Source organism: Polyodon spathula, chromosome 8 (genome assembly GCF_017654505.1).
Source record: "Polyodon spathula isolate WHYD16114869_AA chromosome 8, ASM1765450v1, whole genome shotgun sequence".
Taxonomy (NCBI): Eukaryota; Metazoa; Chordata; class Actinopteri; order Acipenseriformes; family Polyodontidae; genus Polyodon; species Polyodon spathula.
The window spans coordinates 31,338,041-31,352,068 of NC_054541.1; the positions used below are offsets into that span (position 1 = coordinate 31,338,041).

The 14,028-nt window shown below is 37.7% G+C and overlaps 1 protein-coding gene across 5 annotated transcripts in view; it reads right to left on the bottom strand.

Annotated features, from left to right (window-relative positions):
* Positions 1–14,028, bottom strand: part of LOC121319767 (proton myo-inositol cotransporter-like) — a 93,700-nt gene extending 79,672 nt beyond the window's left edge. For all 5 annotated transcript variants that reach the window (XM_041257576.1, XM_041257579.1, XM_041257578.1 and 2 more), the window contains exon 1: positions 13,296–14,028. In XM_041257576.1, the coding sequence (XP_041113510.1) occupies positions 13,296–13,830 (535 nt within the window). In that variant the 5' untranslated portion in view covers positions 13,831–14,028. The remainder of the gene's footprint in view (positions 1–13,295) is intronic.

Sequence of the window (14,028 nt, forward strand, 5' to 3'; positions counted from 1 at the left end):
GAGAGCACAGAAAACTGTGTGCACCATCATTATCACTTGAATGGTAAGGTTCACAGTCAAATCGGACCAAAACGAAGTAGAAGCACGTACAGTGATAAGTCCAGACAGTACAAAATACATTTTTATTATTATTTTTATTATTATTAAGTAAATTCAAAGAAGCTAATATTTTTCACAATCGTCTCTGAACAACAGCACGTACCAGGGAGGTGAAGGTGTTCTCTAATTATGGAACATCCAAATAATTTTTCTTGATAATGGGACAAATTGCAGTTTGATTGAAGCATGCTTGTGAAGGTCAATTTTGGCAATTGAAAGTCTATATACAGGTGTTATAACTTTCTTTAAGGTTCTGTTAAGAAGTCTGAGTTTATCGAATGACTACAATGACCAAAAGCCTTTGCTTTAAAGGAAAGAGAAAGACAGGAAACAATAGAGAAAGAAATGTGTTATTTTTTTTTCTGCACAAACTAAGAGCTCAGTTTCACTCAAATATTTGTTTGTTTGTCTGATACTTTATACAGGTACTCAACACAGTTCATAAAAATTACAAAGAAAACATAAAACAAAAGTTTGTGCTAAGAAACCTTGTAGTCAGTTGTTATTTAGACTTTAGCTGTGCTGCAATAGGCCCTATTTTATGACACATAATATACCATGTACCCATGCATTTCACTTTTTTTTTTTTTTTTTTTTAACTAAAAAAGACAGAGGGCTTTTTACAGTAAATTCAAAAGCCACAGGGCTTTAGTTTATACAGTAGCCTTAATGGCATGGGACATTTATTATTCTAATTTTATATATAATTATAATTGAAATTTGTATTATTATTATTATTATTATTATTATTATTAAGTGGTAGTAGTAGTAATATGCAGTAGCTTACACTTCATCTTCTACAAAACAATTAGACCGACCAGGGTTTCTTTGGCTAACCGCACATCAGCAACCTCTAGTCTGGACGGGTGCTTGCGGGCTATTCAGATACTTTTATTGACCTACCAACAGTACTACACAAGTGAATTCTGAAAAAAAAAAAAAAAATTCATGACATCCCAGCTTTAAAGCAATTCATTCTCAATGACATAAGAAATGATTCAACAGTAGGTGTCTCCCAATGAGTTCACATTATTAAACCCCAAAGCAAATACATAAGAGGTTGGGGGGGGGGACATGTCTAATGAATGAGCATTTTACACTGAAGAAATACAGAGTGGCCAAGACAAAATAAAATCAAAACCATGAAGTATCAGTAAATTGTGTAATAAACAGATTACCTCTGCTGTTGAGGCCCGTCTGGTGGTCTGCTGTTATTACAGAAGAGGGAACGTATACATTTGAATGATCTCATGTTGTAATCGATGAGTAATGGATTACACACTGTATAGCTTCAGTAGGACACAGTAGTAAAGAGTTGTCTCAGAACAGATTTAATTCTTTTTTACCCCACAAAAGATCCAGCACTATTTTATTCATTTACTGTGTAGTACATTTGCTAAGTTATTTTTTCAAAAAACTATTGAGTAATGTCATTAGACAAGTGATCAATTTCTTACAATTGCCACACCATTGTGATAAAAATATCTAGGCAACCTTTGATATTTTAAATGTGAATCTGTTCATTGATTGGACACTTAACATAGCTTTGCAAACTGTGATTTATTTGAAATGCGTGTGTAGTGCAGGGTTTTACTCTTTGGTTTTTAAATCAAGTACAATTTGAAACATGCTATTTACACCCCACTGCCAGTATCTATTTTTGATTGATATGGTTGGTATCTGTTTCTTTTCCTCTACAGCCATTCAACCAAACCTTAGTTACACGCGAGAAGATCCTTTTGAAAGTGAAAGAAGGATCAAAATGGAGGTGGTGGTGTGTCGATTTAGATTTTAAATGTAGTTATTTTTAAGATTTTAAAGACTTCAATCATGTACCCCCTAATTATTCATTGTTCTAGGCATAATAGCTGATTTCTTTAAGCCTTGGGATTAGTCTGGTTGCTCTCTGCTTGTCCAGGGCCACAATGTCTCTTTGGTAGTGTGGTAACCAGAATTCATACCAGTGCATTATACAACCTCATCATAACCTCCTTGGTTTTGTACTCCACACTTTTTTGCTATTTACCCAAGCATTCTGTTATCCCTCTTAGGGATAACGCATATTGATGATAATCACAGACACAACCTAAGTGCACTGTTTAGAACAGTCAGAACATTCTAATTGTGATGACCCAAAACAACAGAACTCTGACATCTGAAGTACATCAAGAGCTATATTCAGTGAACATTTCAACTTTTCTATCAGAGCTTGTGCTACAGCCGGTAACACGTTTTAAAGCCAGGTTTGAAAGTAAATGTAACTCAAATTACTTTAACATACAAGTTTGTACAGTGAATGTATGGCCAAGCAGTACTTCTAGGGCTTTCTTTCCTCTAATCTTAAACACTTCCCTGAATTCCAACCAATTGAAAAGTGGTGGAAAACCATTCACCTTATAACCTGTGAGAATCCACACTTTTTTTTTTTAATCTAAAGAACAACAGTTTTTCAGAAGTAACTTTACAGAAAGATTACTCTAAGATAAGACACATTTAAGTTACCACGCACTGGTTTCAATCCAATCTTATTATGTGGCTCGCCCTACAAGCTGGGGACATACCCAGGGACAGTACAATTGCAGCAATTAAACCGTTTCAGTTTCCTATACTAAAAAATGAACACTGTACAAAGGGGTAAAGTTATAGTACAGCAGGTTATCTCCCCTAAGCAAAGAGAAGATAGAGAGCCCCTTTTATTAACAGTGGCTAAAAACAAGAAGGTTTGTGCCGTTGCCTAGCAACACCAGGCTATTTATTGCCAAAAATCTCAGGTTAAACTGATTTATAGTGTTGGTGCCTTTATGCATAAAATGCCATATGGAAACTTGATTTCAGTCTGAATGAATACAATATAACAAACCCCCCCCCCCCCCCCCCCCCCACACACACACACACACACAAACACACACTATGACCCGAAGGGGCTGTGAAAGTCGGTATTATCGGACTGTATCTCTGTCAAAACATTGTATTTACTTGTAGAAAATAATTTTGCATAAATACTATGTAAATACAGTAAACCAGAGGTTTGGTCTAAATTACACAATTTTATCTCATTAAAGAATACTGATTTAAAAAAACAATGTGTTCATTAGTAAGCACAGAGATTTGTGTTACTACAGTTTGGATACAATGTTGTCTCCTGCTGACTGTGCAAAGTGAATGGTGTCGATGCTGTAAAATTCAGGAACGGGCAACTGGTGGCCAAGTACGTGCATTTTGCTTGCTATGATAAACATGCACCAAACCTGGAGTGCCTTTTTGAACCTGGAAAAAGGGGTCGGGTTGTGCTCTTGTTTGGGTGGCATGTACGCTGTACTAGTAGTAGAAGGTGATTCCATGTGTGAAGTGTCAGGTCTGTATTGTCGCTGCAATGCAAGTGAGGTGGGAAGCGAAACATTTACAAATCAGTCAGAGATTCTTCTGTTCTTTTAGAATATATATATATATACACACACACACACACACACACACACACACATATATATATATATATATTTTAATCATAAAAGAAAGACAGGTAGAGAAAACCAGGTCTTTTAAAAAACTAAAAATAAGAAAATTTAGGTAAACTCCAATGCCTTGTATCAAGTCATGGCAGTGGCAATGTAGTATAACTTGAACCACAAGTTTGACTGGCAAGACATCAAAATGAAAAAAAAAAACAGGTTTTTGTGAGGGGGAGGCTGACTTTGTAGGGGGCAATTGTTCCCTTGTGGGACCAGTTCAGCTGTCAGTCTGTTGTGGTCTAGTTCGAGTAAATCGGACAATGCAAAGCAGAGCACAGCTGACAATAAAACAGTGTCTTCTAAACATAGCTCTATCCCCAGCTTTACAGTCTGACCAGAGCCTTTGGGGAAGGGCCTGCCTCTTGAAAGCAATGTTGCTAACAGGAAACAGCAACTCAAGGAGAGTGAGAAGGCTTCCACAACAGCATGCAGAAGGAGGTCAGCCCACAACACAAAGTGCTCGATTTATACTCACTGACGTCTTTTTTCATTATGTAGAAAATGTCATTTTCTAGGCATGCATCAATTTTGGACATGGATATTTCTTCTGGATTACTGTGCTCTCTCATCTCTGTTGTTAAGGTTTTACCAGAGCCAATTCAAATTTCATTTTCTTGGATGGGGTTACATTTTCTTGTTAGCTAATCATGATTGACAAAGAAAGTTGGATTGCATGGTTAACCGTGCAATATAAATTTTGGACATCAAAAAAGTACAACACAACTTTTATTTAGCATGGGCCACAGTGTAAAGGTATTTTGTTTAAATTTGAAAAACATGGTTTCTGTTAAATTTGTTTTCTGTTTAGATAACATATAAATAAAAATAAAAAGTAGTCACATCAATAAATAAAAACACAAAACAGTGAATCAGGATATTCTGTTTGCTATTTTTTTATGTTCATATTTGGTATCAATATAAAATGTTTCTATTCAAAAGAAATGTACTGTTATAAAATGCATTATTTTTTACAATACATGCATGTTTAACAACAGAGGCAGAAGATTATGCAGTTTAAATTTAAATACAAACCAAACGCAGCCTAGAAAATATATTTGTTTATAACAATTGTAGCACCAAATGGTTTTGGTTCATTAAATACTAGCAGACACTGCTATATAACAAATGGTATTTGTATAGCAATAAAGGGTGCATCATGATAAAACTAATGAAATGCGCAGCTGCATTGTTGAATACAAAATTAGATTTCAAGTTGTGCATTAATCTATTATTGCAAAATAATGGCAATAATCATTCATGAAAGCTTCTATTGTTAAACATTTTTTGAGAATCTAGCTAGCTAAATCTCTTCAATTAAATAACATGTAGAAAGGTGGCTTTAAGGACTCATTAATTTTTCAACGGTTTACTGCCTTATTACCAGCAGTACTTGGGAACAGTCTTTAAATCAATTAAGTTTAAATTCAACAGTCTCTAGCCACATTATACTTACATAGTGGTCTCAGATTATTTTTGGTTACCAGTAACAAAATACATTTAAAAACTCATCACATCTAAGTGTTTGGTTTAATGAGTGGATGGAAACAAGACTCCTGTTGCATATCAGTTGATCCATTCCTGGTTTTACTAGGAGTTTAACAAGACCTTGTTACCTACACAGGGTGGGTGGCTAATCGAGCTTATAGTAAAACTTGGAAAGGTTGAAACTGATATGCAACAGGAATCTTACTCATGTATTGCTTTGTATATGAAGCAGGGCCACCATCAAAGCAGTTGTCTAAATGCCTCACAAGACACTTGTCTTATTAAAGATTTCATTTATTAGGGAGTGTTTTCAGTTCTGCTGTCTCAGGTAACTGAACCAGGTAACTACAGACCAGTAAGCCTGACTTCTATTATATGCAAACTTATGGAAACTATAATAAGATCCAAAATGGAAAATTACCTATATGGTAACAGGGTACTGGGAGACAGTCAACATGGTTTTAGGATTCAAGGAAACAAAGCATGTACATGGATTAGGGAGTGGTTAACATGTAGAAAACAGAAAGTACTGATTAGAGGAAAAACCTCAGAATGGAGTGTGGTAACCAGCGGTGTACCACAGGGATCAGTATTAGGTCCTCTGCTATTCCTAATCTACATTAATGATTTAGATTCTGGTATAGTAAGCAAACTTGTTAAATTTGCAGACGACACAAAAGTAGGAGGAGTGGCAAACACTGTTGCAGCAGCAAAGGTCATTCAAAATGATCTAGACAAGATTCAGAACTGGGCAGACACATGGCAAATGACATTTAATAGAGAAAAGTGTAAGGTACTGCACGCAGGAAATAAAAATGTACATTATAAATATCATATGGGAGATATTGAAATTGGAGAAGGAATCTATGAAAAAGACCTAGGAGTTTTTGTTGACTCAGAAATGTCTTCATCTAGGCAATGTGGGGAAGCTATAAAAAAGGCTAACAAGATACTCGGATACATTGTGAAAAGTGTTGAATTTAAATCAAGGGAAGTAATGTTAAAACTGTACAATGCACTTGTAAGACCTCATCTTGAATATTGTGTGCAGTTCTGGTCACCTCGCTATAAAAAAGATATTGCTGCTCTAGAAAGAGTGCAAAGAAGAGCGACCAGAATTATTCTGGGCTTAAAAGGCATGTCATATGCAGACAGGCTAAAAGAATTGAATCTGTTCAGTCTTGAACAAAGAAGACTACGTGGCGACCTAATTCAAGCATTCAAAATTCTAAAAGGTATTGACAGTGTGGACCCAAGGGACTTTTTCAGCCTGAAAAAAGAAACAAGGACCAGGGGTCACAAATGGAGTTTAGAAAAAGGGGCATTCAGAACAGAAAATAGGAGGCACTTTTTTACACAGAGAATTGTGAGGGTCTGGAATCAACTCCCCAGTAATGTTGTTGAAGCTGACACCCTGGGATCCTTCAAGAAGCTGCTTGATGAGATTTGGGGATCAATAAGCTACTAACAACCAAACGAGCAAGATGGGCCGAATGACCTCCTCTCGTTTGTAAACTTTCTTATGTTCTTATGTTCTTATGTTACCTTTCTGTTAATGAGATAACTGAGTAAACAGACAATTGACCGGTTTAGCGTTGCGATTGACTACTTAGTAAAGTGCAACGCCCACAGTTAGATCAATAAAATTGTGCTCAACTAATATCCTAGGGAGCGACAATGCAGGTCTTCTCTTGTCAGCATATGCCTTGAGACTACGCTCCCTACACTACAGTAATTGTGTATATTTTGCAGCTGAAGACATATTTCTCATGCTCCAAAGTCTATCCTATTGAGGTGAGACTGACAACATATTTTGTGTGTGTGTGTTTTAGCTATCTTACCAATATAAAATTAGCAAATAAATGTACTCTATGGCTATATATTTTTTTCCTATTATCCTATTATTTAGTTATATAATGAGAGATCAGGCCACAGTTTTTCCAGCATTTCACCTTTTGATGAGCGATTTATTCATTTGAATATTGACAGCGAGAGTATAATGGTACAGTAGTCTTCAGCTAAGAGAACACCCCCTGGGAAGCAAGAGATGTGTTCTCTTAGCCAAAGTGTTCTTTAAGACGGAGTTTGGCACCCGAAACAATAGGAATCAATCAATAAATAATGTATTACTTGTCATGACACACGTGCATCAACATATGAAATTAACTAAATAAGTCAAAGAAGATCAATAGGCAAATGTTAACAAACTATAATAATAAAGTGACAAATTAACATTAATAAACTAAACGTTCAAACTAAGTTAACACAGCTACACAATTTAAAATTGCAGCAGCAGCTCTAGATTAATTATGAACACATGTACAGGAGCAATATTCAAGACATGCATATTATTAACAGTATAGTGAAGCAACTCACAGGAACGGGAAACAACAAAATTCCTTGGCAACTGGTGTCGAGTTTTTCTCAAGAGCGTGAACAATTTCCAACTTTTTTTGTAGAGGCACATTTCGCTGTTTGTTTACATGCCATTTTGTAGCGATAAGGAAATCATTATGCAAAATGAGTCAATGATATCACGGCAGTTCTGGAAAGATTTAATAAACCAATCAGTGTGCCTCACTTTTCAAAAGACTGAATAAACCATTTTAATTTAAGTTTGATGATGAGGAGTTATCAGGTTACAAAACAGTACTGTATCAGTTGTGAACGAAACGGTGCCAAGAAGGTGTTCTTTTAAGCGAAGTTCTTGTTCCTTTAGCCGGATCATTTACAATGGGAAAAATCTGTTTCACCACCACTCTTAGGCGAAGTGTTCTCTTAAGTGGTGTTTCTATACGTGGAGACTGCTATATGTTTACTAACATGTAGAAGTAGCAAAACACCAACCTTGTAGAAGTGGAAAAAGTAACAGAAAACAGTGCACTCTTAAAAGTTACTGAAGGAACTCTGTTCTTTGTTAATACCAAGACAATGCATCTCTTTTTCTGTAGAACATTCACTTTAAACTAAATTAAAGGACAAATATTTTTATTTTCCTTTTATGCTATGATTGTGCCCCCCTCCACCAATTTCCTGAAGCTTTTAAAACTGCTACTTTGTGTGTGTTAGGCACCTAAAATTCACATACAATTCAACAGGGTGTGTCTATTCTGCCTTACTGTAGTAAGATCAGTTCTAAAATCAAACTGTCCCCACCCCTTAAATTAATTATACTGTAGCTAGCAATATAATTCTGTTTAAAACAGGACAGTAGAATACTTTAGGCTAAAGGAAGTTCTCAGTTTCAATGCACTGTTTTAAACCATCTGTTAGACTTGCACTTCTTGGGTCATTTCACCTAAGCAGTGTCTTCTGGGTCAAAGCATATTATTGGCTGAAAGCATATCAGTCGATAGGAAAAGCAGCTGGTTGATTTATTACAAAAAATAAGCCATTAAAGTGATGGATCCAATTTCACCCTCCAGTTGAACTGACCAAGCAGATCTAAAACTAACTGAAAGCACAGCTTGTGCACAAAAATGTATTTAACCAAGTGTACTACATATATTGCTTTAAAAAAAAAAAAAAAGGAGAGATATATTTTCTTTCAGTGTTTGGGGACATACAAAGCATTTAACATAAACCAGAAGCTAGACAGAATTTAGGTACATAAAGAATTTTACAACCACTTGGGATTGCCCACGTACAATAAGCTGGAGTAACTCAAGCAAACTTTAAACCTAGAATGTCTCTTATCTTGTCACAGCTTTGATACTGAATGGTCAACTGCATGTTTATATTGAATCATGATTTATTAGATAAAGGTTAAAACCTTTTGTCTCTCTTATTGTTCACAGCAAACTGGCCAGTGTTAAATCAACTCTGTGGGAGTCCAATCTAACACTTTTCCAGCGTACATATGGCTCCACACTCTGCAGTGTAAAAATTACACTTTTATAGTGTAAAACATTTAACACTCTGGGAGTTACATGTCCATCTTTTTCAGTGTGTAACTACCACCCCTTTACTGTTAAAATTAACTACATAAGTTTTTAGAAATAACACTGGGAAAGTGATATTAACACTGCTCTAGTGTCACATCAGTACACATACAATAACACTATGTAACACAATTTTTGTTCCTGGGTAGTAAGTGTTATTTCCTAATTGCTTAGGCCTCTAAAGTATAGAAAATGGCTATTATTCCCCATAAACTTTGCTTTTGTGACCAGGACAGTGATATTTTGAAATTTACCTATTTCCAATGAGAAAATGGGCGAATTTATGTCTTTTCGTCCACATAAAGTCAGAACAAAACAACATATGAATCCAAATTAACATGTATTCATACTAAAGTAATACAAAAATGACTACGAAAAATTTAGAAGTGAGTAGTTTTTCGAGATTTACGTTTATACTGTAAATCACTTTCACGAATCAGTCCCCAAATGTAGTCTCCCATCATGTTCTCGTTATACTGTCCTTGGTAGCGGCGTTCAAAGTCCAGTATGTCCTAGTGGAAGCGCTCGCCTTGCTCCTCCGAGTACGCTCCCATGTTCTCCTTGAATTTATTAAGATGAGCATCAAGGATATGGACTTTGAGGGACATCCTACAGCCCATTGTGCCGTAGTTCTTCACCAGAGTCTCAACCAGCTCCACACAGTTTTCGGCCTTGTGATTGCCCAGGAAGCACTGAACCACTGCGACAAAGCTGTTCTAAGCCGCTTTCTCCTTACTAGTGAGCTTCTTGGGGAATTCATTGCACTCCAGGATCTTCTTTATCTGTGGTCTGACGAAGACACCGGCTTTGACCTTTGCCTCAGACAGCTTAGGGAAGAAGTCTTGAAGGTACTTGAAGGCTACTGACTCCTTATCTAGAGCTCTGACAAATTGTTTCATAAGGCCCAATTTGATGTGCAGTGGTGGCATCAGCACCTTCCGGGGGTCCACCAGTTGTTCCCACTTGACGTTGTTCCTCCCCACAGAGAACTCGGTCCGCTGTGGCCAGTCCCGCCTGTGGTAGTGCGCCTTGGTGTCCCTGCTGTCCCAAAGGCAAAGATAGCAGGGAAACTTGGAAAAACAGCCTTGAAGACCCATCAGGAATGCTACCATTTTGAAGTCTCCTATGACCTCCCAGCCGTACTCATCATACTTCAAGGCGTCCAGCAAGGTCTTGATGCTGTTGTAATCCTCTTTGAGGTGCACCGAGTGAGCCAGGGGAAGAGACGGGTACTTGTTACCATTATGGAGCAGCATGGCTTTGAGGCTCCTGGATGAGCTGTCAATGAAGAGGCGCCACTCATTCTGGTTACAGGCGATTCCGATTGCCTCGAACAGACTGGTCACATTGTGGCAGAAGCAGAGCCCATCTTGACGGGTGAAGAAGCTGGAAAAAGGTTGGTGACGCTTCCTCTGATCTGCGACTTGCACACTTTCATCCAACAAGTTCCACTGCTTGAGCCTAGACGTCAAAAGCTTGGCATTGGACTTGGTGAGACCAAGATCTCTAATCAAGTCGTTGAGGTCTTTTTGGTTGGGGTAGTATGGGTTTCTCTCCTCAGCTCCACCTCTGAAATTGTCATCTGGATCTACAACGTCTTCCTCGCTCTCTGACTTGCTGCTCTCTTCTAAAGATGGCTGCTCTCTCTCCGGAGGAGTGGGTACGGGGAGCTCATGGCAGTGTGGCACCGGGGCGATGGATGAAGGAAGGTCCGGATACGTGACAGCAGGTGCATTCTTGCCAGTCCGACGTTTGGAAGGGTCCACCATGCAGAAGTAGCAGTTGCTTGAGTGGTCAGTGGGTTCCCGCCAAATTCTTGGGATAGCGAACTTCATGGCTCTCTTTTCCCCTCTGTACCATCCTACAAAAATACATTTATTTCACCCATGACTAATGTGTAAAAGATTCTCGCAACATTTTTCATATATGATATATTTTTTCAATAACATTGAAAATTGTAAAACATTTTAAAATTAAAAACTTTTACAATTTTAAAAATTTTAACAAATTTTATAACATAAAATTCTGAGCAACAATTGTCCATCTTACCTTCCAGAGTTTTTTTTGCAGTGCTCGCAGGTGAAATGAGGTGCCCAGGGTTTGTCTTGATCCCCGACAGGCATGCCAAAATATTCCTTGTAGGCCTCACACATCTTAGCAGATGCTTCCACCGAGTACTTTTTCGCTCTTGTCTTGATAAATTGGCTGCAGACATAGCAAAATGCGTCTGGTGGATGCTTGCAGCCTCTTGATGCCATCTCAGAAAATGCAGGTATGTATCCACTTAGGCAGCTGGAACTAAACGGAACTGGTGGGCTTAAGGCCCCTGTATTTATACTACTATTTATATTACTGGAAAGTTCTAGAAAGTTCTAGAAGTTACTCCAAGTTTACTCAGCACTGAATCTATCTGGAATGTTCTGGAAAATTGGCAAATTTCAAAATATCACTGTCCTGGTCACAAAAGCAGTTTGTGGGGAATAATAGCCATTTTCTATACTTTTGAGGCATAAGCAATTAGGAAATAACATTTACTACCCAGGAACCAAAAAAAAAAAAAAATTTGTTACACGGTGTTATGAAACAACACCACGTCGTGTCAAATGTGAAAATTTTTATGTTATAAAATTACCTAAAATCAACACTGACGGTTAACACTGGGATTTTAACACTGGCCAATTTGCTGTGTTGGCTTTCGGAGTCTCAAGACTGCAGCTAATAATGATGACTTAATCAAACAAAGTAATTTAAAGTAATCAAGTGTAACAGGTATTTAAACCTGTGCTAAAATCTGAATACCAACAACTTGCATTTGAATCCCAGCAAACAATAGGTATATAGAAAAAGTTTTGGGGCTTTAAATAATATTCTGACCCAAGTGGCACAATCAGGATAATTCCGTGGAGACAATTGTCACATAATATGTCCTGTCCAATTACCATCACATTTTATGAATGATAAAAAAATATATATTATTATTAAGACAGAGAAACATTAATATTCTAAAGCTTTGTTATATTAATTTACTATTACAATTTTGTCCTGTTGGTTACAAAAAAGAAATACCATGACTGACTTCAATTGTAATGGTCCATGGAAATGTATACAGTGGCTAATTCAAGCAGACAGCCACAGAATGCAGGTCTATGTTTCGTGTATAAGTCGTTTTATAATTACAATATAATGTACAATTGCAGGTTTCTTTTGCAATTTAGTTTTCTTGAATACTTAAATGTTTTCTTACATAGGAACAGCCTAAAAATTCTCAGTTGTGAGTCACCATCACACATCTGGACAAAATGTTCTGTGTTGCTCATTCAACAAAAGGATAGAACAAACCTAACCTGCCCAAATGACTGACAGATCTTTAAAAAAATAAAGAAAGAAAAAATCAGCTGTTACTTAAATACTAGTACTAATTAGCAACAAGTAACAATATGTGAGACACAGTATAGTGCACTGTATGTATTTTGTTGAAGACAATGACAACTTTTTGATTTCCATATGACGCAAGATATTTTGAAAGAATTCTGGAAAAATAAAAGTAATTGTTTAGAAACAAAATAAACGATGAGAGGGGCGCTTTACGCAAACTAACACTCCTCTTAGAATTGTATCTTGTTTCTGCATTCGGTGCCCAAGCTATGACGTGTGTGCTGCTGTTGTCATCCAAAATACATAGAAATATGGGGGAAATATATTCCTAAATTTGTGAGCCTGGTACCAAAATTTAAACTCCTCTCGGACAGCATTAAAGTCCCCATCCTACTGGGAGAGGAGGCGCAGATTGCAAATCTAGCAGCCAAATATGTATCCGCCTGCCACAGTTTAAGAGACAGTGTGTTGACACCCTGCAGCAACACACCTGTGTTACAGTCAAAGGTGGTGGTACTGTTCCTAGGGAAAGGGGCTGTTCTGCTCTGCTGATAGATGTGTAATGTTCAGTAATGTTTATGTTGTATTATAATTTTCTCTGGCGATACTGTACTTGTAATATAGTCATGCCAATACAGAATATTTGAATTTGTATGACTGTAAGGTCACGTCATACCATCACACACACAAAACAATGACATGCATCTCCCTTAAATTGACAACGCAAGTAGTGCCATTTAAAATACCACAGTCTGGCTTGCTGTACTATCAGAATCAAATACACTAAGCTTTTTAAAAACACCGTATGTAAAAATAAGTCCAGAGGAAAGTTTTAAAACACAAAAAGCTACATTTCCCATTTAGGCGTTTGGATATACAAACTTACCTATTCCAAGTCCAACCACAACGCGTCCTACGAGCAGAATCTCTTTATTTGGAGAAACGCTTAGCATTACCGCCCCAACTGAGAAGAGAAAACTGGCCAGTAAGATGCATGGTCTGCGCCCCCAAAGCCCGTTCAACATCCCGCCTGCCAGGGCGGACAGCGCCGCTGCGCCGACAGTGCTGGAAACCAAGAGCTCCTGCCACAGCGCACTCAAATTCATTTCTTTATTAAGCAGGAGCATCACTCCCGATACTACCCCGGTGTCATAGCCGAACAGAAAGCCACCCAGCGCAGAGAAACCCGCCAGGACGTACACGAAACTCGGGGTGACATCTTCCTGGAATTGCTTGCGGGCTGCCCTTTCCAAGTCCCCAGTGGAAGCGGTGGCTGTAGCCTGGCTGTTGATGCTGGAGCTGGAGGCAGCCTTGATGAGGCTTCGCTCTCCAGTGTCGTCGTTCAGTTTCTTCCTTCTCTCCCCCATCAGATTGCTTAAGCTTCTAAGGTTATATTCATGGTCGCTGGATTTGCGGGACATATGGAAATAACCAAATAAAAAGTATTAGGATTTGATTCAGTATTTTCAGGCTAAAAGCTATTTTTCCAAATATAACAAGTAAGGTTAAAAATATTCTGAAAGATGGTCCTTTTGGCTACTGTGGGTCAGTGTCTTGATAGTTTCACTTCCATAAAGTTACACTGTTGCAGCTCTACGATTCTACCTCCAGGAAGTGCT